The sequence below is a fragment of the Lissotriton helveticus genome, chromosome 3_1, assembly GCF_964261635.1.
Source record: "Lissotriton helveticus chromosome 3_1, aLisHel1.1, whole genome shotgun sequence".
Classification (NCBI taxonomy): Eukaryota; Metazoa; Chordata; class Amphibia; order Caudata; family Salamandridae; genus Lissotriton; species Lissotriton helveticus.
In genome coordinates this window covers 418,604,312-418,630,442 of record NC_136061.1, presented here as the reverse complement: position 1 = coordinate 418,630,442, position 26,131 = coordinate 418,604,312, and the positions used below count along the sequence as shown (strand labels likewise).

At 42.7% G+C, this 26,131-nt stretch overlaps 1 protein-coding gene across 1 annotated transcript in view; it reads right to left on the bottom strand.

Annotated features, from left to right (window-relative positions):
• LOC144824568 (cyclic nucleotide-binding domain-containing protein 2-like) overlaps positions 1–26,131 on the bottom strand; it is a 487,609-nt gene that overhangs the window by 419,657 nt on the left and 41,821 nt on the right. Inside the window, exons 2-3 of the mRNA XM_078683625.1 lie at positions 15,378–15,427; positions 13,538–13,681 (exon numbers count right to left, since the gene is read on the bottom strand). Coding sequence (XP_078539751.1) covers positions 13,538–13,681; positions 15,378–15,427 — 194 coding nt within the window. The remainder of the gene's footprint in view (positions 1–13,537; positions 13,682–15,377; positions 15,428–26,131) is intronic.

Below are 26,131 nucleotides of genomic sequence, written 5' to 3'. Positions count from 1 at the left end.
AGAATGGTACACGGTTATAGATTTATGTAATGTATTCTTTACTGTTCCATTGCATCCAGAAAGCCAACACATTTTTGCTTTCAGGTTCAAAGAGCGTATCCTAGTATGGTGTCGAATCCCTCAAGGGTACACCGAAAGTCCATCTATTTTTAATCCGTTGCTAAAGAAATCCTTGGAAAATCTAGATTTACCTGGAAAATCTACATTAGTGCAGTACATTGATGATCTCCTTGTGGCTGCAAAAACAAGAGATAATTGTGTAACATATACCATTACTCTTTTAAATCATCTGGCAGATGAAGGACAAAGTATCTCCTGCAAAATTACAGTTTTGCAAACAAGAAGTAAAATATCTTGGTCACAGAATTACAAACGGAGTCAGACAAGTGACAACAGAAAGAATAAAAATGATTCAAGCAATGCAACCTCCAAAAACACAGAGACAGGTTAGAATGTTTCTGGGAATGGTTGCTTATTGTCGCCAATGGATTAGTGGATTTTCAGTAATTGCAAAGCCACTGCAGAGACTGACAAAAGCAGACATAAAAGACCCTATTAGCCTAACAGAAACTGAGTTGCAAGCTTTTGAACAGTTAAAAAGAAGTTTGTGTGAACTCCAGCGTTGGGAATGCCTGACTATGAAAAAGAGTTTGAGCTGTATTGCAGTGAAAGAGAAGGATGTGCATTATCAGTTCTGATTCAGAGACATGGAAGACTGAGAAAGCCAATAGCATATTTCTCAGCTGTTCTTGACCCAGTTGCAAAAGCATTATCAGGTTGCTTAAAAGCAGTAGCTGCAACCAGTGTAAGTTTGGAACAAAGTGAAGGAATAATAATGGGATTTCCAGTAAAAGTATATGTACCACACTCAGTTGATATTCTCCTCACAAGAAGCAGAACACAACATTTGACAAACAGTAGACTAACAAAATATGAAAAGGTTATCCTTGGTTCAGACAATGTTTCAATTGCGAGATGTGTGAATTTAAATCCTTCCACATTATTACCTGACACTTCTGAAACAGACATCATAGATGAGGTTGATCATGAATGCCTGGATGTATTAGAATATTGCACTAAACCAAGACAGGACATAAAAGATGTCCCATTAGCTGAATTAGATTATGTTTATTTTGTTGATGGTTCATGCTTGAGAACAAATGAAGGTGTTCTGAGTGCAGCATATTCAGTGTGCACAGTTGCAGATGTAATTGAAGCCTCCTGTCTCAAAGGAATTCGTTCAGCTCAAATAGCAGAAATGATTGCTTTGATTCGTGCATGTGAATTGGGAAAAGAGCAAAAAATTACCATATTGACTGATAGTCAACATGGTTATGGTGTAGTCCATGACTATGGCCAGCTCTGGTCTCAAAGAGGTTATTTAACTTCAGCGGGATCACCAATCAGAAATGCAGAGTTGATTAAAAGACTTATCGATGGAATTCAGCTGCCAGAAAAAATTGCAGTTATAAAGTGCACAGCACATAAAAAGGGTGAGGATTACATAACAAAAGGAAATTCATATGCAGACGAAGTAGCAAAATTCTGTGCAAAAAATAATGTGTCAATTAATCGGGAAAAAGCAAATGAACATGTTTTGAACTCACTTATGCTAACATCTGTAGTTGAGACTTGGCAGGGAGTGAAACAGTTGCAAGATGAGGCAGATGATGAAGAGAAAAACACATGGCTAAAAGCAGGATGCAGACAAAGAGAAGAAGATGAAATTTGGGTTTACAAAGATGACAGAGTAGTAATGCCAGACAGTATGATTTTTCACATGGCACGCATGTATCATGGTCCAGGACATATTGGCAGAGATTCAATGATTAGGTTATTTAGGCAAACATGGTACAATCCAAAATTCAGAATAATTGCAGAATCCCTTTGTCAGAGGTGTCTTATCTGCCAACAGATCAACCCAAACAGAAAAACTGTTGTGAGCATGGGAACCATAGGACGGGAGGGTGGTCCATTTACCAGATTACAGCTTGACTTCATTGACATGCCACCTCACAACAAACTCAGATATGTCTTGGTAATAGTCTGTTTGTTTTCAAGATGGGTGGAAGCATTTCCAACACGCCGCAATGATTCAATTACTGTGGCAAAATTGCTTTTGAGAGAAATCATAACAAGGTATGGATTTCCTGTGACGGTCGAGACAGATCGTGGCACACATTTTGAAAACAGATTGCTACAATTGGTTTGTGAAGCTCTGGACATAAAGCAAAAACTGCATTGTGCTTACAGACCAGAAGCATCAGGTGTTGTTGAGCAAATGAATGGTACAATAAAAAACAGAATAGCAAAAATGTGTTTAGCAACAGGAATGAAGTGGACAGACGCACTTCCACTTGTTTTGATGTCTTTGAGGAGCATTCCAGATAGAAAAACAGGTTTGAGCCCTCATGAGATTTTAATGGGTAGGGTCATGAGGCAAGCATTTGTTCCAGTTGATAAACTGTTGAGCATTAATGATAGTATCATTATGGACTACTGCAAAAATCTATCTGATGTGGTGACTTCTGTGTTCCATCAGGTGGGAACTGAAGTAATTACAAAAGAGAAGGAACAAGCTCATGATCTGTTACCTGGTGACTGGGTGAGGACAAAAGTTCACCGAAGAAGAAACTGCCTAGTACCAAGGTGGCAGAAGGCAAGACAGGTGATATTAGTCACAACAAATGCAGTTAAGTGCAGGGGATTGAAGAGATGGATTCATGCTAGCCATACCATACGAGTGCCAACACCTGAGAATCCTGACGAAGGTGAAACAACTGCTGATTCAGATTCAGAAGAAGAACCTGAAAGAAATCCAGATCCTGAAGATCGACAAGAAAGTCGATATCTGGAAAATTCAATTGCGAATGAGGCATTGAATGAAGAAAACGAAGAAATTGTGATACATGATTCTGAAGAAAATGAAAATGATGAAGATCTGCTAGATCAAGAAGCAGAAAAACAAGCTGAAGAAGTAGTGATTCAAGATCAAGATCAGGAGAGTATTGAAAAGCAGATTGGAAGCTCTGGAAGCAGGAACGAAAATTCTGAAACTGGAAAATTGGAAGTAATTGAAGAAGAAGAAGAAGTTCCAAGTACCAGCTATAAGGATGATGTTCCTAACAGAGTGAAACTGCAGAGTAAAGAAATTCCTGAATCTAAAGGAGAATCTGATACAGTAAAACTGATTATCAATGAATCAGCTGATAACACAGAAAGTGAAACAGATGAAAGTGGAGATGAATCAAAAGTGAAAAGATCAAGGAAAAGAGCTTGGAGAGTGGAGTATAATTTGGCAGAACCAAAAAGAAAATTATCAAGAAAAGGAGATAATTGGCCAAATGAAAACGTAGGGCTAAAATATAAATTAGTGAATAAAGCAAAAGAGCAGGTTAACGAAATCACAAGTCAAAAAGAAGAAGACTCAAATAAGAGAAATCAAGCAGGAAAGAAAATAGAAGTGATAAACAGCAGAGCAAAAAGAGTAATAAAGCCAAATCAGAAGTACAAGTCACCTGAGTGGACTTACGTAATTATTTCACCAGTAGTAGAAGTAAATAGTAGTCAAAGAAATTTTGATGATGCAAGTGATAATGATTGATTTTGTTCATTAGGTGACACAAGGTTGAAGATATTGTGTTAGGAGACACAAGGTCGAAGAAATTGTGTTAGCTGGAAAACACATTGTTGTATGACATAAGGTCGAAGAAAAGCTGTTAGAAAATAAAATTATTTGTTAAAAAGAGGGGAGTATATTCAGTAATTTTTAATTTTTATTTTTATTTTTAGGGTTCTTGTTTGTAAGAAAAGATGCCTTATACTAATAATAATTCGAGATGCTCAATTTTCTAAAGATGTTGCAAATTGTCTTCAATATGTGTAATCTTGATCATTTTAGTTTGGTTAATTTTAGCTGTCATTTTTCCTTTTGGAATAGATAAAGAGATGTATAAAACTAACATGACTAGCAAAGTTGTGGTTATTCATGATAAAGTTGATAAGACTAATAAAATCATTGTACACAAACCAGAAATTCATCAAGATAGATCTGTAGGAGATTTTTCTAGCAATACCTTTTCAAGACTTTTATCTGAATATGTTAAGGTGATGAATGTAAAAGATTGTTACATTTGTGTAAAATTACCTACTTCTGTGTCTGAAGGTGTCACTTATAATATGCTTCCTCTTACTTATGGCATTACATGTAGTGTAATTGCTAGTTTGTTTTATCAAACTGGACGCTTGGAGTATTATTATTCTAATTATGATTGTAACTTGCGGGGTAGGGAAGGGCAGGAGACGTGTCTTGGTTGGAGAGGATTTTATTTGGTGAAACAAGTAATCAGTACAGGTCTTTTGTGGGGCGCTTCTTCGCGGTGATCGGCTTATCTCTCGTCTGGTCTTTCGGAGCAGTCCCTCCTCCCTTCTCCGGATCTGGCTCCTCCTTCGGCTATTCTCCTCAGGCTCCTTAGTGACCCAGGCACCACCGGTGAGGGCGAAACACAAGAGAGGAAACTGTCAGTCCATACTCTTGACTATCTACAGCAATCAAGGGATGGGGAGTGAGGGACAACCGTGAGTGCTGAGCTATTTACAGGACGTGAGGACGTGAAGGTATGGGGTACCTGGGGGTCGGGGTTTTTAGGTGAGGCTTCTGCGTTTCTTTTTAACCCAGCCCACGATACGAGTACGCACCTCGGATAGCCACACCCCTCCTGGCGTGCGGCTGGGCGAAGCGTGGTGATGTTGGCCTCCCGGCTTTCTCCAGGCAGCTGGGTCTTGTCCTCCCACGGCTTCTGCTCCTCGCGCCTCCTCCGCCTCCGATGTTCCTTGATACTCGAACGCCTCTATCACTTCACCGTCCTCCGACTTCTCCTGTTCCTCTGCTCTCGTTTCTCCTTTCTCCGCACTGTTCCACGCAGCTCCGCTCTGCCACTCTCTGTCCACTCCTCCGGTGTAATAACACACCTGTGTATTCTCACTGCTGCCATTTAACGGGGATCGGGACTCCTCCTCCTCCATACGTCCGCCCATCCAGTTAAAGGGCCCGATCCCGTCCTCTTCATTGCAGCTGTACTGCTCCACTCGGTTCCATTCCGGGAGTCTCGGTGGCTGCGGAGACAAGAGGGGGGGTCACATGTTATAGGTTCGCTCCGGGTATCGGGGGGAGGCGACCCGCCATCGTCCTCCTGGTTACACACCATCCCCCCTGGACACTTCCGTTCGGGAAGTGGATTCCTGGAGAGATAATCAGCACCTGTGTTGTCAGTTCCTTTCTTGTGACACACCGTAAATACATAGGGCTGTAGAGCCAAGAACCAACGCATCACCCTTGCAGTGTTTGATTTATTGCGAGCCATCCATTGGAGGGGCGCATGGTCTGTATAGAGGGTAAATGGTCGCCCCTCCAAGTAGTAAGCCAGTTTGTCCACCGCCCACCTAATCGCCAGGCACTCTTTTTCCACCGTGGGGTACCTGAGCTCTCGGGGAAACAACTTTCTACTGATGTAGAGGATAGGGTGGTCTAGCCCGTCAACCCCCATTTGAGACAAAACCGCCCCTATTCCATAATCGGAAGCATCCGTATGTAGGGAGCAGGGACGTGAAAAGTCGGGTGAGGACAGGATGGGGGTTGAGGTGAACATACGTTTCAGGGAACGAAGGCTTCTAACATTACCGGGGTCGGGGTGGTCAACTCTCCCTGTTTGACTCTATTCTTCAAAGTCTCTGTGAGAGGGGCGGCGAGCTGTGCAAATTGTGGAATGAAGCGTCTGTAGTAGCCGATAAGGCCCAAGAACGCACGCGTTTCCCTTTTCGTTCCCGGGAACGGTGTCTCTGCTATGGCCCGTACCTTTTCGATTTGAGGCTCGATAAGGCCATGTCCTAAGACGTATCCCAGATATTTTACTTTTTGAAAAGCCATTCTGGATTTCTTTGCATTGATTTTCAGGTCTGCCTTCTCAAGGGTATTCAGGACTTGGTGCAGATGTACCAAATGGGTCTCCCAGGCTAAAGACGACAATATCGTCCAGATAAGCTGAGGTGAAGGTCGATATGTCCTTCAGCGTATTGTTCATCAGCCTTTGGAAGGTGGCCGGGGCTCCGTGTAGCCCAAACGGCAACCCTGTGAATTCGAAGTGCCCTTCGTCGGTGGAAAATGCGGTCTTGTGTCGGTCTTCTTCCTTGAGGGGAACTTGCCAATAGCCTTTAGTGAGGTCTATGGTGCTTATGTATTTGGCTTCCCCTAGTTTTTCGATGAGTTCATCTATCCTGGGAATAGGATAGGCATCGAAGGTGGAAATCTCGTTGAGGGCTCTGAAGTCCATACAGAACCGCCGCGTTCCATCTGGCTTCGGGATCATCACGATGGGACTTGACCAGTTACTATGGGAAGGTCTGATGACCCCTAGCCTCAGCATTTCTGTCACTTCTTGTCGAATCCCCTTCCTTCTGGATTCAGGTATCCTACAGGGACGGATCTTTACAGTCTTTCCTGGTAGGGTTGGTATTTGATGTTCTGCAAGAGTGGTCCTTCCTGGCAGGTCAGAGAACACCGTGGTCTGTTCTTTTAGGGTGTTCATCAGTTCCTGCTTCTCTGACTCTCTGAGGTCCTCATTGATCACTAGTTTGTCTATGGTGTTTGTTATGTCGGGAGGTTTGGGGTTTGCCAGATGTACGACCACTGGCGGGGGACCGAGCCACTTCTTTAGCATATTGATATGGTATACTTGGGTCTTCCTGGGATGTATTTGCAGTCGGTAACTGGTATTCCCGATAGTGGCTACAACCCGATATGGGCCTCCCCATTCCGCCTTGAATTTCTGCGACGATGAGGGTATGAGGACCAAAGCCCAATCGTCCTTCTGTAAACAACGCCATTTTTTTCCCTTATCGTACATTTTCTGTTTCGCTTGGCTTTTTTCCAGATTGGCGAAAGCCAAGTCTCTTAGTTTCCCAAGTTTAGATCGAAGGTTTCGGGCCTACTCCAACGTCTTTAGTGTTTCCTCCGGGGTCTCCTGCTCCCAAGCTTCCTTTGTCATATCCAGTAGAGAGCGGGGTTGTCGTCCATATAACAGCTCAAACGACGAAAAACCCATGCTACTCTGTTTTTGTCCGCGGATCACGTACAATGCTTGGGGCAGGATCTGGTCCCAGTCGGTTCCGTTAACCTCGAGCATTTTTCTAAGAGTGGTCTTTAGGGTTCTATTGTATCTTTCTACTTGCCCGTCCGTTTGCGGGTGGTACACGGCAGTTCGGATTTGATGGATATGCAGAAGCTGGCAGACCTCTCTCATCAGGCGTGATACAAAGGGGGTTCCCTGGTCCGTCAGGACCTCCTTAGGGAACCCCACCCTAGAAAACAGTTCCAACATCTTGTTCGCTACGTTTCTGGTGGTGGTGGAAGTAAGCGGAAAGGCCTCCGGAAACCTCGTTGCGTAATCCACGATTACGAGGACGTACTGGTGTCCTTTTCGTGTCTTGGGAAGAGGGCCAATAAGGTCCATGCCTACCCTCTCAAGGGCACCCCGATGATGGGGAGGGGTTGCAGTGGCACAGCCGGAGGTTTGGTCATATTCCGTTTCTGACAAATCTCACATTCCTGGCAAAAGGTCATAGCGTCCTTATAAACTCCTGGCCAATAAAGACATCTTAGGATATTCTGGGTTGTTTTTTCGGCCCCCGTATGGCCGGCCACCAAGTGCGAGTGAGAATAGAAGAGAACTTGTTCTCTAAACGGCACAGGGACAAGCAATTGCTCAGGGTCGTCCTTTTTTTCCCTGTCTGTACAATAAGTCGTTTTTAATTTTAAAAAACAGGGGTACGTCAGGGGCGTCTGTCATTGGGTTTGCTGAGTGTTTTCCCACGCGTTGAACAACGTCGCGTCGTTCGCCTGAGAAAAATGAAAACTCCGATCCAGTATCCAGGGTTCGGATGATACCAATGCTGGAAAGGGGCGTGTGTTTTGGTTGGTTTTCCGCCGTGGTTCGGAGGGTCCTATGCTCTGACTAAACATTTCTAAGAAGGCAGGATTATCTGTTCCAATTATCAGGTCTTCCGGCAGAGAGGACAGCACCCCCTCTGGATACTATGGGGTCTACCCTTAAAGGGGACTATAGGGAGTACCGCCACGGGGTAGGGTCTCACATCCCCGTGAACACACCTGATGTACACCTTTTCCCGGGGAAGGACCTGGTGAGATCGCACGTGATGTGATTGTACCACCGATTGGCGGCAACCTGAGTCTAGGAGAGCCTGGAGGGGGTTACCATTTACCTCTATACTTACTCTGTATGCATGCCCCATCTCAGCTGAATACATCACAGTCTTTGGAAGGTACCCGACCTCCATCGGTTCTTCGGCAGGTTTCCTCCTCGGGCACATCCGGGCGATATGACCCCAGGTGCCGCATTCAAAGCATTGTGGTCCACTGTGGGACGGGGGTTCTGGTTTCCAAGGTTTCGGCTTAGGCGGTTCCGGGACCTTCAATGGTCTTTTTTCTGTTTTGATGGCGGCCCTTTGTTTCTCCAGCTCCCACGGAGGGGGTGGTCTCTGTTGCACTCTCGAAAATGTAGTGGCCATTTCCACGGCTTGGGTAGTGGTAAGGTTGTGGTGTTGTTTTAACCACCTCTGTGTGGCGAATGGCAGGGCCTCTAGAAACTGCTCCAAATAAATTCGGTCCATTATTTCCTCCTTGGTACACGAGTTGGGTGTTAGCCACTTATCAGCAGCCATCTTTAATCGAACGAAGAGCGTTTTAGGTGTTTCCCCGGGTACTCCTCTCTCCTTGCGAAACCTGAGGCGATAGGCTTCCTGATCCAGACCGAGATGATCCAGTATGATCCTCTTGATGTCGGCATAGGGAGTGTCACCTGTCGGGTTCGCCACCTGGTAGGCAGCTTGTGCCTCTCCCACCAGCAACGGGGCGAGAAAGAACGGACACTTTGCCCCTGGCCAACCGCATGCTCGGACGGCCCTCTCGAAGTTCAGCAGGAAGGCGTCCGGATCTTCTGCTGGCTGGTATTTTTGCAGGGAAACTCCGCTGATCCTCTGGGGAACTCCTCCTAGCGTTACTGGTCCACTGGCCAGGGGCAGGTCGAGAGCACGGGCCGTCATAGCCGCTTTCATAATTTCCCTGTCAGCATCCGCTGATCGAATCTGTTGCTCTGCCAGCCACTCCAGTCGTTCCTGTCCCTTCACGAGTGCCTGTACTACCTCGTCCATCTTTGTTACACAGACGGATGGGATGCCCGTATTCTCCACCACTGTAACTTGCGGGGTAGGGAAAGGCAGGAGACGTGTCTTGGTTGGAGAGGGTTTTATTTGGTGAAACAAGTAATCAGTACAGGTCTTTCGTGGGGCGCTTCTTCGCGGTGATCGGCTTCTCTCTCGTCTGGTCTTTCGGAGCAGTCCCTCCTCCCTTCTCCGGATCGGGCTCCTCCTTCGGCTATTCTCCTCAGGCTCTGTAGTGACCCAGGCACCACCGGTGAGGGGGAAACACAAGAGAGGAAAGCGTCAGTCCACACTCTTGACTATCTACAGCAATCAAGGGATGGGGAGTGAGGGACAACCGTGAGTGCTGAGCTATTTACAGGACGTGAGGACGTGAAGGTATGGGGTCCCTGGGGGTCGGGGTTTTTAGGTGAGGCTTCTGCCTTTCTTTTTAACCCAGCCCACGATACAAGTACACACCTCGGATAGCCACACCCCTCCTGGCGTGCGGCTGGGCGAAGCGTGGTGATGTTGGCCTCCCGGCTTTCTCCAGGCAGCTGGGTCTTGTCCTCTCACGGCTTCTGCTCCTCGCGACTCCTCCGCCTCCGGTGTTCCTTGATACTCGAACGCCTCTATCTCTTCACCGTCCTCCGACTTCTCCTGTTCCTCTGCTCTCGTTTCTCCTTTCTCCGCACTGCTCCACGCCGCTCCACTCTGCCACTCTCTGTCCACTCCTCCGGTGTAATAACACACCTGTGTATTCTCACTGCTGCCATTTAACGGGGATCAGGACTCCTCCTCCTCCATACGTCCGCCCATCCAGTTAAAGGGCCCGATCCCGTCCTCTTCATCGCAGCTGTACTGCTCCATTCGGTTCCATTCCGGGAGTCTCGGTGGCTGCGGAGACAAGAGGGGGGGTCACATGTTATAGGTTCGCTCCGGGTATTGGGGAAGGCGACCCGCCATCGTCCTCCTGGTTACAATGATGACATGTTTGCAAATTTAAAAGTTGTAGATAGCTTGAATAAAGTGAAACATGCTAAACAGATGAGGGATTTTTTCCTAGTAACTAATGAACTCACTTATGAGTATGCTTTTAGAAATAATTTAACATGTAAATTGAGAGCAGAAGAAAAGTCGTTCTTAAATTTGGTGGAAGAGAGAAGGGCAATTTACAAGCGAAATGAGATAATGAAACATACTAAGTCAAAATTTTGGCAAATGGAAGATGAAAAGCTCAATGGTAGAAATGAAAATGTTGCAATTCACATAGATAAACCTGTTAGTGGAAAATTCTGTATAAGAAGAGATAATACTTTATTTGATAATTATTTTGTTGGTGCAAGTCAATGTGAAGACACTTATTGTATTATAGGGGGTTGGGGATTTAAAGGAGGCAAAGATCCAATTTTTCCTGGAATTTATTTTGTTTGTGGGAATACAGCTTATTACAATCTCCCAGATCACTGGTATGGAATATGTTATGTAGGTCTAGTTTTTCCCAAAATTTTCCATGTTGATAGAAAAGCAAAAGGTTCATTTGAAATTAGCAATCATCTGAGTAGATTTAGAAGGGAAATCTTTTCAGAAATATTAGGAGACATATTTGGTGCAGTAATATCTATGGTAGGAATAACTCTGAATGCAATTAAGATCAGAAAAATGTCTACAATTGTTGATAGATTGTCAACTGATACAGCAAGTGGATTTCAATTAGTGAATACAGAGCTTATTGCCATGAGAACTATGGTAATGCAAAATCGTCTTGCTTTAGACATTTTGCTAGCAAAACAGTGTGGAGTCTGTGGAATTTTACACGTCCAACATTGTTGTACTTATATTCCAGACAAGAGTCAGAATATAGAAATGTACATTAGAAACATAACTGAATTACATGATGAAGAAGAACCTTTAGAAGATGATCGTTTTTCAGAAAGTTTAAGTAAATGATTTGCAGCTATTAAACACTGGTTTCAAGAGATTGGTAGTTCAATTATAGGTAAAATAGTTCGTTTTTCCTTTAATAGTCATAGCTATAGTGATACTTTTGTTAAAAATTAGTTGCATGATACACAAGAGAAGAAAATATGTAGTTGAAAAGAAAAGAATTTGCAAACTTAGAAAGGAGAAAGAAAAAGAAATAGAATTAGAAGAGTTTCGAAGAACACAATATGATAAATGCAGAAAAACAGATGAATCTAAAGTTTAGAAATACTAATATTAAGAAAGTCCAAAACATGTTCAAGGGTTGAAAATTTATAAATTTTGGGTATTGTTTGGTGATTTTTAAATCACCAGATGAGGGAGTTGATGGAGCAAGGTGATGAACAAGATGTTGTTAAAACTTGCGAAGTTAACCTCTCATAACCGTAATTGAATTAATATGTTTGTGGTGAAATTACTAATCAACATAGTTTAAGAAATTCTTGCATCAGTACACGCGGGTTAAACTAATGTGCTTTATGTTGCGAACGCAAATAAGAAATAATAAACTAACCTTGTCTATTGTCTTTGTCAGTATTAAATGCGGCTGTTTAACTAATGGCATGTGCTTATTTTGTGTGCTTATGTTATGTCTTTTCTGTGACAAAATGCATAAAAGAGTTCCTGCAGTTCCTAAAGGAGAAGTAAATATAAAGCTGTTTAATTGTGCTTCAGCTAGGTAACCTAATTAACAGGATTAATTAGTAAAGGGGTTGGGTAACAGAATGGGTTTCAATTCTTTAATTAATTGATGTCTTGTGTTTGTTTAATAATAGTTTCCGAAGTGAGGCCTAGAGGTGGTTCAGAAAATATGACAGACAGAGTTGCAGATGAAAACTTGTCCAGAGTGATGCCTTGCACATGCGTAGCTGTGAAGACTTTTACTGCACAATCATCATATAATTTGGAAAAGCAGTTCTTCAGCTGAGTTGAACGTGCACTCGGAGAAAGTCTCAAGGACAGGATCTTGTTGCGTCTGCCAAGGCTAGGAAGTAAATGTTTGAAACTCGTGGAAAAAGTATCTTTCCTGAGGAAGCTGGAAGACGTGGTAATGAGAGACAATAGGGCTTATGTAAAAGCCTGGGCCTGGTCAAGTAACGGACATGATCTAATGTTTTATCGTGGACTGACACAGGACAGCCAATGAAAAGCTCGGAAGCGCTCAAAAAAAATGTAAAATGGAGAAAGTTTAGTTAGAAAGAAAGGTATAAAACCTGACACTCGGAGCAGAGAAAAAACTCTTCTTTCCGATTCCTGATTGACGTGACTTGCTGTCGGACTTTTGGCGCACGTAAGGACAGCAGACTTTAAATGATTTTTCCTTTCTAGGTAAAGTGAGAATTAGACAGGGAAATAGATTTAGGGAATGGGAACTATTATTCTGATAATATTTCATGTTTCTGAGCTTGCTTTGAAAGTGTCAGTTTATTAATTCATTTCCTCACTAAAATGCTGCTTTCTTATTTGCTTATAAAATAAAGATTCAAAAACGTAAATGCTTCTTCCTTATGAAAAATAAGGTTAATAAAATTAGATTTGAAATGACAAGCTGGTCTTGTTTATTCATGATCTAGTTACCATCAGTTGATTCAATCGCCTTAGTGGCCTGATTAATGATTGATAAGTGTTTTAAAACCATGGTGAAAATAGATAAACAACTGTTGAATATAATTTTGTAAATAATATATGAGTAGTTTAGTTAATCAGACCACCTGATTCAGTTGCTCAAAAATGGTCTCATTGGTAGTATGGGCCTTTATAAGTGTTTCATGATTAATGGTGAGTATTGTGGTGATCAGTAGTGTTATTGAGACAGTTTTTCAATAAGAGCGCTGGATCACAACCATTCAGAGGTTTTCTAGTTCTGGCTGTATTAGTGTCTTCCTTAGTGCAAACTGCAGTCTAGGATCCAGGAAGGCAGAAAGTGGGGAGGTACATTAGCTCACCCCACCAATCACTGGCAAGATCTGCCCTCAAGTACTAGTTTTGGTTCAAACATTCAACACATAAGTGTCTTACCTCTGACCATGTAGAGATTTGCTTTTGCATCACACATGATGTGTGACACTTTCCAGACCTGCTTTTTAGTTAACATATGCAACAAAAGTTTGCGTTAGTGACATCAGTGACTTAACGTTTGGTGTAGTGGACAATTGCCCAGAGGTGACTTACCGAGAATACCAGGCTTGATGCGCATTAAAGTTAAGACACCTCACATACTAATATAATCCCATACAGTATAATAGAGCAGAGGTGAAGCTTCCTCCTTTTTTATAAATGAATCCTGAAGAAATTAGACTACTAGAAGGAGGAGATGAACGTTGATAGAGAAAAACTTTACCGCTTGCATGGTGTCCGCCCTTTCTTTGTCAGTACGGGTTAAAGCTGCAGCAAACTCATACTCCTTGTACTCTCGCAGACCCCTGCGGAACATCTTGCAGGTGGCGTTCATCAGCATGACCTCCCATGACAGCTTCCGGAAAGTCTTAGAAAGGAATATAAGAACAAGTTACAGCCCTGAGCCCTTTGATGTGGGTATCTCTCCCTTTAGCACTATGCTCCTTACACCTTAATGGATGTCAGTAGCTTTAGAAATAAGATGTTCTGTATGTTGTGTCTTTTGCCCTAAAGTTGTGGATCCCTTTCAAACACATGAAATGTAATGTGGATTTGATCTATCTCCTGTCCTGTTGTTTCTTTCTCCTCTTTACACCTGCTCTATCTCTTATGTATAACACTGCTGCTGCCTGTGACCCTTGTCGTCAGCCTGTACATGTCCCTGCTTTTTGAACTCTGCGTTTTCCTGTTGTCATTCCTAAAGAAGTGGAAGATGGCGTGTTTTACTTTCTTACCTACACCGAGTGCAAAAAACAAAATGTACACCAAATGAAAATGCTTTTTTTGCATATATTAATCAGTACGATATGATGGGGTTTATTGCGGAACAGACGGCTGCTCGAGCACAGCAGGTGATGTCACTGCTAGTGCTGCCTGTAATTAGTAGGTCCAGGGATGGCGACGGCACCGGCATCTACTACTCAGCTTGCTGTGACCCTGCCTGCTACAGCACAGGCATTGTCCCCAGCCGTAATGCTGCCAATGCCGGTAAGTATGGCTGTGGTGCCTACTGGACTCACACACGCTCAGCAATTACCATGCTGGGGTGCAGCGCACAGAATCTACAGGTGACGCCATGGTGCACAATAGTTGTGTTGGGTTGCATCGAGCACGTTGAGGATAGTAGCAATGCAGGGCTGCAGGATCTGCTACTCTGGCTACGCAGCAAGTGGAAAGTCCACACTTACTTTCGTATATTCTTCCTCAAGAGCCCTCACTCCCAAGTTCCAAATGCGCTCTTGCAGATTCCTTGCCTCAACTCCGTCATGAGCCAGCCCCCAGCTACAATTATCCAATGGGAGGCTTAGGCTCAGGCAGTGGCAGGGTGCAGCAGACTCTGGGAATAGAATGCAAGCCATAGTTTGTCGATGACATCTTGGATTTGTGATCGGCGTGATGAAATCCTCACTAACGTGGTGATACACAATCATGCCTGCCTGGACAGGAGTATGCTGGCCTGTCAATGAACATTTACCAGCCAGTCACCATGCAATGTATGTTATTCTTTTTATTTTGAATTTGAAGAACTAATATTGAGACCACCGCCTGAAGAATCAGAAATTGTAGCCCCGGCCCTGTGAAAGAAGTGCCGGTGCTGAGCACCTGAAAGCACCTGCTCACATTAAGCACTGAACCGTGCCGACTGGATGCAAACCCAGCTCCGCAGTTGAGAACCTCCATGACTGCTCAGGATTCCGATCTGCGAAGCCTGGAGGCCTTCAGATGCTGCAATGCAATTATGTGCAGCAGACAATCAGGTGTGACTGGTACTTCCAGTCTGTTCTCTCTAAAAATATTTAGATCGACTCCTAGACAATGCCCTGCCAACGCACCCAACACCAATAAGGGTGGTCCAATTGGGCAGCTAGAGGAACCTACCGTGAGCATTTCTTGCTACATTAGTCCGCAGAATGGGGGATCTTGTTTTAAGTCTTTCTTCCATTCTGTGTTCTTTCAGTATGCCCAGATACCAATGCTCCTGGTGATAATAACAATTTTTGACGTATTCTAAATCCCAGCCTAGGAAAACAAAACAATAGTCCTTATTGTAGGGAAGAACCTACCTTCCCCTTCTTTTCTTCTTGAAGTGTAGGAAGTATCTCTTCAACGGAATCTATAAATAAGAATAAACACATGCTGTGAAATATATTCTCATATCTACACCATGTTGTATATTAAATATTTTATTCAATAAATTCTGGCTTTGAAATGTGTTCTATCGAATTAGAATACAATTCAGAAATGTGTAATGCTTACATTGCAAATAAGGCCAATGAATAATAATTTGTTGCTATGGGAGTGACATTGGTTGCATGATATCTAAAAACCGCTCTTATAGAAAGACAATTCCAAGACAAAGAAACGGTATGAAGTATTAAACATCCTCACATATGAAAAACAGCCTACCTGGACAGGAGGTAAAATTATTGCGCCATAAATTAACATACAGTTACAGCTATTTGTGTTCTATATAAATTATTTGTCAATTTTTCAAAAGCTGCTTTTATTGCCGATAATTCCTTCACCGTAAGTGTAGTTACTGTCAGTGCAGTTACATTTTTTTTTTAAGAATGGGTGCCTTTGTACAATATCTGGATTATGCAGGAATAATAATGCTCAATAGTTTTTTCCAAAGAATCTTCTTCGAAATAAAAAAAGATATTGAGTAATAGGGGTGGCAAAACAGGAGCGGTGGTCATGGTCTGTTTCTCTAAATGCTCTCTACCGCTTCAAGTGACCAAAAGAAATGGGGTCCTTTTTTGTGAACAACTTTGTGGTGAGTGATATCAGACTAGTGTCTGTGTAAAACGACAACGAAGATAGTGATATACTCCTCATATACTTTGTTTTATTTATCCCCAATTTGCATTATAAGTGTACACTTATTCAGGTGTACGTTTTAACATGCAATGGCACAATTACTAATGTAGCTGAGGTATTTGATTTATAGAAATGTGATAATTCAACTTATTCGAATATATTGTTTATTTTTTGTTTGGCTTAGTATTTCGATTATCTTGTGGGGTTTCTTAGCCAATCAACCAGCTTTTATAGAATTTGATATATTGATTTTTCATTTATTGTTTTAAAACACTGGTATAATGAAGAATGCCGACCTACTTCGGGACCAGCAACAGCCTGAGGCAGTTAGTGATAGCTGGTGCAGGCAAATGAAGGCACCTGCACCAGCCATCGGAGAGATGGCTCAGGGAGGATGAAACCCCAGCCCTAGCCTCGGCACACCTCAGAGCCGCCCCCAATTGTGACATACTAAAGTATAACTGCTAAAGGTAGCCATGGGTGCTGTAGGCTTACACCCTGCGATGCTGGGGCTGCCACCAATCAGCTTGTCTTCCCTTCGTTTCCCAAATCATCACAGAGTTGGGAAAGCATGGGGCAGAAAAGCTCAGACTGAAGCCTGGTACTGACAATTGTGCAGGTTTGAGGTCTTTTTCATGCTTTACTACTGGAAGCTGACAGGACCTGTGTGGCTGCCCAGGAGTAAATGGAACAGCAGGAGTCCAAACGGGACCTGTGTAGTCAGCAAGGTAAGTACACAAGACTTTTTCAATGGTGTGAGGGTATGGGAGAGAGTGTGTGTCTGTGAGCGAGTGTGTGTGCATGTGTGAAAGACAGTCTGTGAAGGTGTGAGTCAGAGTAAGTGAGAATGAGTGATAGGAAAAGTGAATATACATGAGAATGAATGAATGAGTTAAAATGACCGTGAGTGTAACTGAGTGTTACTCTGTGTGAGACTGAGTGACTACGAGTGTGACTAAATTAGTCAATCTGAGTGAGGTTGAGTGAAAATGAGAATCAGTGAGACTGATAAGAGTCAAAGTGCATTGGACTGAAATTGAGTGAGTCAGAATGAGTGGGACTAAGCAAAAATGAGTGAGACTAAGTTAGAATGAGTGAGTCTGAGTGAGACTGGATGAGTCACAGTGAGATTGAGTGAATGAGAATCAGTGAGTAGGCCTGAGTGAGGCTGAGTGGGTCGAATGAGTGGGATTGAGTGGGAAGAGTTAGACTAAGTGAGACTAACTGAATCAGAGTAGGACTGAGAGAAAACGAAAATTAGTGGGACTGAGTGAGATTGAGTGGGACTGAATGAAGGAGACTAAACGGGTCAGTGGGACTGAGACCAAGGGAGTCAGAATCAGACTGAGTCAGAATGAGACTGCGATTGAATAAGTGTGAATGAGCAAGTCACTGTGAGATTGAGGAGCTCTGATTGAGAATAGTGAAGCTGAGTGAGTCAGTGAGATTGAGTAAGACTTAGTCAGACTGAGTAAACGTGAGGCTCTTGTTAATGAGAGTAACTGCATGCGAGTCAATATATGAAAGCTAGTGCAAGAGAACATCTCCCCCAACCTGCCATGTGTCCTAGTTAGGCCTAGAGGGAAACAATTCCTAAAGTTGCCTCAGTGCTTAATTTGTAAAATATGAAGTGCAGGTGCTCAAATGTTTGTCGGAGGCCACATCTACTTTTCTCCGTCTCCACCCACTTCCTCTACTGGCTCCACCCACCAATTACTTGGCGCTAAACCAACCAGTTCAGCACAAATGCTAAGTTGCCGCAAATCTTGACCTTTTGAAAAGAAGCACCTTAGTTCTAAGTGCTTTGCTGTAATTGTTATTTTATGTTCATTTTGGGGGGTTAAGGGTTGACTGCACTCCGCAAAAACAATACAGGAACCGCAGTCAACAAATGTGTGAAAAAATATGGGGCAATCAAGTTTTGTCTGTGCTTTAAACATTTATTTTCTCGTTCTAACCACATTTTTGTTCTGAACTGACACTTTTGGTTTTGCTTTGGTTTAGTTATGGCTCTACATGTCCCGCTCTAGAAATGTAATTTGATTCGCACCTCACTTTTGTTTTCCTTCTCTGTCACGCGCTCCATCACGCACACGCATTTAGATTGGACACTTGTTAGGTGAAAAAAACACTGACACTGACATACAGCCAAGGCTCTAAAAGGAGGGTTTAAATCTAAAATTGCTCAACGGGTAAAAAAGATTCTTAAACGCATCTATAAATACATCAAAGAGATGTCCCTCAGCACCTTTGACAAGACGTCATTAAAGCAGGCTAGTGCCAATATTTCCACTAGTAATGATGACCCGATAAAAAACAAGCAACAATTTCGATGCTATGGCTGTGGCACTTAGGGATGAACATCTACATTGACTCTCTAAACAGCGCCGCCATTACCGTGGGCATTTGAACAACATAAAGGTTTTTCTAGAGGCAGAACATGGATGTACTCCCACATATAAAAGCTGCTGCAAGAAAATTCGAATTTAAAGTTAAACACAACTTCCACAAACCTTTTAGCATTTTACGATAGAGCATTCCAGTGGCAATGTCCCCTGGGCGGCATTTATATTTTTCATTTAACACTAACAGGAAAATGTTTGCTTAATAAAAAAAACTAACTCACCTTTCTGCTGCAGAGAGCGGAGCTGCCCTGGGCTCTCTGTGCCAAAAATCACGTGCAGAGCGCGCTTCAGTAATGTTAGCCACCGGAAGTACATCTTTTGACTTTTCCAGGGCCCGCCTGCCCCGCGATGAAGTACAGGTCAGCTAATCAAAACACTTACAGCAACGCATGGGCGGGCAAAAGCGTGCCGGGGAACGATGAAGCCAACAATGCGTCTGATATAGCGCCTGGAAGTCGGCCGGGGCATTGGAATCACAGAGGAGCACTTCCTGGCTTTTTAGGATAGCCTGATCCTCAGATGTGAGAGAAGGAGAGACCCTCATCTGCTGGTCTGGAAGGGGTGGATGCAGCTGAGCCGTCCAGACAGAAGAGAGACCAGGGCGAGAGACACCAATTTAAATTCACAGTTAAATATTACGGACCAGTCCCAAAAAGGGTGACAAGCCCGTGCCATTTCTATAGTGCTTTCTACCTCTTGACAGGCCTCAGGGCCCGTTCCAACTTGCAGAGTAAGCAGGTTCGGCTTGGGTGGTACATGGATGAGAGGCGGGCCGCGGGTGCTGGCTGGGGTTTGGGGGTGCGCTTTACCTCCTGTGGAGGTGCATTTCACAGTGTGTGCACTGGAGCACTCGTCCTCCCCCCACCCCTCCCCACCTGTGACAGTGCAAGCCCAGCCTGGAGCAGGAAGGGGGGCACTGAGAACCGAGGGCCGAATCGTGGTCAACATTAGGGTGAATGTTAGGTTTCCCTAACAACTCATATCCACCACCCCCCTCCCCCTGCCAAAAAAAGAACACATAGCACACTATGGTCCCCAGGCAGGATGTTTGCTTTCCACTGTCCATGTGCAGCTTCAATGTTTGTTGGTGACCTAAGGTCCTTGCGTGCTGCTCTGCCAATGAAGAAAGAAAACCGCACACATCTCTGGGTAGGTGTCAACCTGTGTCACTGCTGGTGCCGGAAAAGAGAGTCAATCCTGGTGTCACCACGGTCAAATGGTGTTATCCTGCGCACCTAACTCCGCCAGATAATACTCGGGGGTTCTGCTGCCCGACTACAGTAACCTGATGGGAATTCAGCCATACAGGAAGGCGAAGCAGATATCCGTCTTCCGCCCACCTCCTAAGGGCAGCAGTGGCAATTCCATCTGAATGGCTCAGGCGGTCATGGGAGACGTCGAGAACAACACTGTGCCGAGTGAGTCAGTGAGGAGGAGACAGTATTTAATCAATTAAGTCAAGTCAAAAATATAATTAGAATAATGTGACATGCAAGCAGCAGGCGCATAGACCCGGCCCTGATAAGTAAGTACCGGTGCTACGCACCGGCAAGCACCGGCACAAATTAAGCACTTGTTGCCTTCACCCTCACACAATGACTTTTACCACACATTTGCAACCATGACAGTGCGGATTTGTTTCCAGGAAACTATACTTGCTTACAAACAAACTTTGCAAGAACACTATCATAATACCAAGACACATCATGTACAATGTTAATACATACATTGTGCAAATGTGATTGTTTGTTTCGTACATGTGGCAACAGGGCTATCTATAACACATAAGCAATGGTGGCGTGACCAAGATCTAGGGCCAAGGCAAGGATGTCTTTAGTTATAAATAAACGTCTATTTCCGGATGTTGGTCGAGGAGTGCTTTGCTGTCATTGGTGAGGTCTCTGCATGCTGCTGCTTTGGACCAGCAACATGCTGATATCCCTAAGATAGGCGTCCAGCTCGTGATCACGATGGGAACCTACATTCTTTCCCTTCAGGCAACGGGGCTTGGATCATCCAGTACAGGGATTCTTGGCAGAATCCTTACACACACCCTAGATACTTAGGTTAGAGGATGCATAGCAGGAGTACACCAGATTTGTATAATATTATATATATATATATATATATATATATATATATATATATATATATATATATATATATATATATATATATATATATGTGTGTGTATATAATATATATATATATATATATATATATGAGTGTGTGTGTATATATATATATATATTCACTGAAAAACAATAGGTTTCAGGCCTTATATAGTTAGAATTAGCATTTAAAAAACCTTTAAAATTCACTCAAAAAACTATAAGTTTTAGGGGTGTTATAGTTAGCTGGACATTTCACTCATACAAAACCATTGAAATTGCTCCTATATAGTTAGTTGTACTAACTATATTTCGCGCACCCGCAATCCACTGCTGATGATGTCACATATTACATCATTCATGACATGGTCAGTGACCATGTCAGTTTCACAAGGATGGTGTCATCAGTGATGTCATGAGTGATGTCACTGACCATGTCATGAGTGATGTAATATGTGACGTCTTCAGCAGTGCATTGCACGCGCAAGTTATAGTGAGTCCAACTAACTATAACGTGGGTATTTCAATGGTTTTATGCGAGTAAAATTTCTAGCTAACTATAACTGGTGTGAAACCTATGTTTTTTTCAGTGAATTTAATAGGTTTTTTAAATGCTAATTCCTAACTATAACTGGTGTGAAACCTATGGTTTTTTCAGTGAATATACAAATATATATATATATATATATATATATATATATATATATAGAGAGAGAGAGAGAGAGAGAGAGAGAGAGAGAGAGAGAGAGAGAGAGAGAAAGCTTATGGCTGAAAGAAACAACATTAATGATGACTTCCATTACCGATTGGGTGATAACATTAAGATATTCCTTGAAGAGGAGCTCAGAACCTCTGTGAGAAAGGCGCTGAACACCATATTGACCAAGAGGAAGAGGGATTCCCCTGTAGAGTAAATTTATTTCTCACTTTCAGATGGTGAATTGCCTTCTACCTCTGAACCCCAAAGAGGGAGAAAGGTTTCTCCCAAGAAGAAACATCTTCATAAGGCTTCTTACAATGCCTTCAGTGATGGTAGTCATCGTGCTGCAATAGAGATTGGTGCTCATAGCAGCACAAGAGAGACTGGCCTCCTGAACGGGGCAGAAGTGATAGGTGCCCTTAGCTGCATATCAAGAAAGAGTGACCTTCTTAGCACATAGAGACAGCCTTATGTCAAGTGACAATATATCATATGATGAAGAGGTGGGCGAATTAATTTTCGATCCCCAAGACAATTATGAAACCCTGAAAAGCTTTGATGAACATGTAGTTCTGTGGAAATGTGCCTTTTAATGGGCACACCTGTGCAGAGGTCACCCTTCTCTGTCCAGGGGTGTGTAGACCAACAAAATAGAGATTAGCACTGAAGCTGGAATTCAAATAACAAGTTTATTAATCACTCAACTCATGAGCGGGACTACATCCATACAACACCCTCAAGTGTTCTAGGAGGTAGTACATTGAATACACAGACCATGGTGCTTATATACAGACTTTGTTGTAGAGTAAGCATGTAGTTACAAATAGAAGGTACAGACCCTCACAGGAATAGTTACCGACAAACATGGGCAGATGGGAGATCACTTAGTCAGCAAAGTGGGAGCGGGAACAGAACTGCTTACAGCAGCCAGAAATAGTTAACAGTTACATCTTGGACCAGGTGCATTTCAGCAGCTACAGGCCTTTCCTCACCACATATATTGCTTTGGTCCAATCAAAAGTCTGATTTTTCGGCTGTTTAAGGCCGCACCAACAAAGAAGAATAGACCCAAGTTAAAGTCAATATACTGCTGCAGTGCAGTATCAGTTTGATCCACATCATCATTATTTATTTTCCTCTTGAATCAGCTCTTAGAAATGTCATTATACAGTTTATAGTCTTTATGGTAGGATGCAGGTGCCAAAAACTCCCAAGCAGAAAGAAGGGCAAGTAACAGTGAAGACAGAAGAATAACATAGGTGACAAAATGGATGCCACAAACAAGATGGTTTCAGCTTATGCTAACAAAAATTATTTTCGATTTTCACAGATGGCCCTTTGAGCATATGCTGAAGACATGTTCTTTCGAAGGAATACGCAAAATATAATTTATATCAATCTGCATCCTTTTATTGATTTCTTGATCACTTGCTAATTGGGCATTCACATTCTTAGCATTTTGCTCAGACGGTATACACAAGGTGCAAGTAGAAACACAAAGGGAACAAAGCATAGGGCCGCATTGGATATATAGGCAACAATTGAAAAGAATAGAAACAAATATATTGAGAGCTGAAAGTAATTTCCAGCCCCAGACAGTAAACATCCAGTCAAAGTCCATGTCCCTTAATCCTAGTAATGGGTATTTTGTGCATCTTGGAAAATGCATCAAAAACAGAAGGGGCGTGGTCAGGGATGTAAATGCAACAGCTACTCCCGATGATGCGACATGCTCCAGCACGGTCAGCCAGTTATCCTGGCTGACAGTGGTGGAGCATTCTATTTTGGAGCATCACAGTTCCAGCAATTTGTAGTTCTTCTGTAATATTTCCAAGCGCCATTGCTGTCTGATTGGTTACAGCCTCTACAACACGTGTCAAACATCAGATTTTTCGGCTGTTTAAGGCCGCACCAACAAAGAAGAATAGTCCCAAGTTAAAGTCAATATACTGCTGCAGTGCAGTATCAGTTTGATCCACCTCATCATTATTTATTGTCCTCTTGAATCGGCTCTTAGAAATGTCACTATACAGTTTATAGTCTGTATGGTAGGATGAAGGTACCAAAAACTCAGGTGGAAGCAAAAAGGACACGTAGCAGCTACCTGATCAGCCAATAGGTAGATGATAATACCCTTTACTTCCGCAAATGAAATAAGTATTATGTGAGGACAAAAAGCTGCTATTGTTATTTTCAGTAATATTCAACACTAAAGTACAGTCACTTTTCCCACATGTATACTGCCAATACTGCTCACACAGAGATCCGCTTGAGCTCCAGCGACAGCAATAACAGAAGGCCCATTTCCCTTGGTTGTTCGAGTGTTAAGGAAAACATAGCGCGCAGAGGAATATCCTCGCCGATACTCCTCCATTTCCCATACTGTTCTGTTAGCTTGTGGATCTCCTTCCTCATCAGGATAACAAACCCTATACAATTGAGTGTTTAGTCCTCCTACATTAGCATAAATAATGTTAGCAACTTCAGAAGCCCACAACAATGCAAACCAGGCTCTGCAGGAGCCATTATGTGAAAACGGCAAGGGAATAAAAGGCGTTCCTCCCTTTTTCTGATGAGCTGGCATCATTCCACATACCCAGCAGTTGGTAACATTTGTAGTGTTGTGTGAATGGTGCAACATCTGAATGAAAGTGTTATTGAGGTAGGACATTCTGTGCTTCTGCTCATGATAAGGAAGAGTGAAATAATGGTGTTCAGTGGGAACAGGAGTAGTACAAGTCAGTAGATTTCGGACAGGGGGTACTTCCTCTGCAATCCATTTTATTGCAACAACAATAACAACAGTCTAAGAGAGTCCAGTAAAAATCATTGTTCTTTTGCTACAAACTCTTGCAGCAGCTGGTTTCTTCTCCTTAGGCATATTCATTTAGTTGACAAATAATAAAACAGATGATGCCCTAAGGTCCTGGGTAGATGTTGATTACTTCACTGAGGTTGAGACGAGCCTGTCACTAAAAGGCTAACCCCCATTCTGGTCCGCACAAGACCCCAGAGATGGCAAATCACATCTATAGTTAGAAACCCGAACATGGCCCCTATTATAGGACATTTTCCATGCGGATCTTGCCTGATATGTAAATTGACCACAGTAACCAAGACGTTACAGCTCACAGAGACCCTAACCTGGACCCAAAGACAACACACGAATTGCAATTCATCCCATGTTATTTATATGGTAACTTGTCCATGCCAGAAAAGATACATCGGGATGACAACAAGAAAAATCAAAATTCGAATTGGGGAACACAAGAGTAATATCAAAAACAAAAGAAATACAACCAAACTGTGTTCACATTTCATTGAATTAAGACAACAGGAAGAAGATCTTCGATGGACAGTGATTGAGATGCTAGTTGATAAAACTCACAATCCCGAGAAAAACCTATTCGAAAAAGAACAAAGATGGGTTGACCGCCTGGGTACTAATATTGATGGCCTGAATGATAATATACCCTGGCATCAATTTTCTAAATAAACATATATTACATACTGAAAGGTTGACAACTCCTCCATCCCTCCCCCCTTTGCATTTTATGGTGGAACTCTTGTCCCAATCAAAGACAGTGGTTGAAGATTATACCATACAGCCCACCTCATATTATGTTTATTGGAATGTTGATTGCAATAACATATATAGGGAGGATGTAAAATGTTTCCTTTTAGATTGTTGCAAATAACTTTATTGTCCATCGCAGTTTACAACAGTAATACTGGTTCTGAATATGAGATGTATGCTCTTTACTTTATTTTCGATATATTCTATTGGCATCTTGACTGAAAAATACTCGATATATTTTTTGAGGTTGGCTAGCATCTGTGACAGGTATATAAGGATAATTATTGGTTTGTTATTAACACGGACTCGGCAGTACTTTTCTGTCCTCCGCCAGTCCTATTTCTATCTCCATGTGTTGTGCACTACATAGAACACGCCCAACATAGCCAAACTGTTTCCGGGGGCACAGCTAGCATAAACGGAGCAGTTTTCTTCAAACGCGGGTAAGTGAAACTCCTTTCCCGACTTAGCAATATCGAAAAGTTATGTTATTTTATTATCAGCCACTCGTAGTGACGCCGTACCGAACATTCTTTCCTTACAGCCTGTTCACCCGATGACGCTAATATACGCATGCACCAAGGTAACGATTCAAAATCTATCCAACACAATTTCAGTAAATAATTATAACGAACCACATCTTTTGAACACCAGAGGGTGGTAGTTTAATACAGTACTATGGGGTATAATTTCCACCTTTGATATCCCCCAGTCTCTCCATTCTGTCTCATTGAGTAGCCCATACAAGATTACCTCTTTTTTAGTATAACTCTCACAAGTCTATAGAGTCAGCATAAACGCTGCGATATGAATAATGATTACTATTTGTTGTTTGAACTACGACTACAATTATGTCTAACAAACTTAATATGCCACTACTTGCCTATATTTGTTTGTGTTATGCTCTGTCTTTATTACCTAGGTACAAGAAACTTTGGTGATAACTCAATAGCGAAATAGAAAACGCTTATTACTACACAAATGGTGTAAGTATCAATCATTCTTTTAATTGTCCTGATGAATGCCCCACAGACCCGGTTGGGCGAGGATGGGCAGAAACATGTCGACACACTACAAGTGGTATAACGAGATCTAGTTACACGGTCTTTAAGTATATCCAATCTTCTTCTTTTTAACCAACAGACTAATTCTCACCTATATTAAAGCATTTTAGAGACCTAATCTGTTTTTTAATATTCTTTTT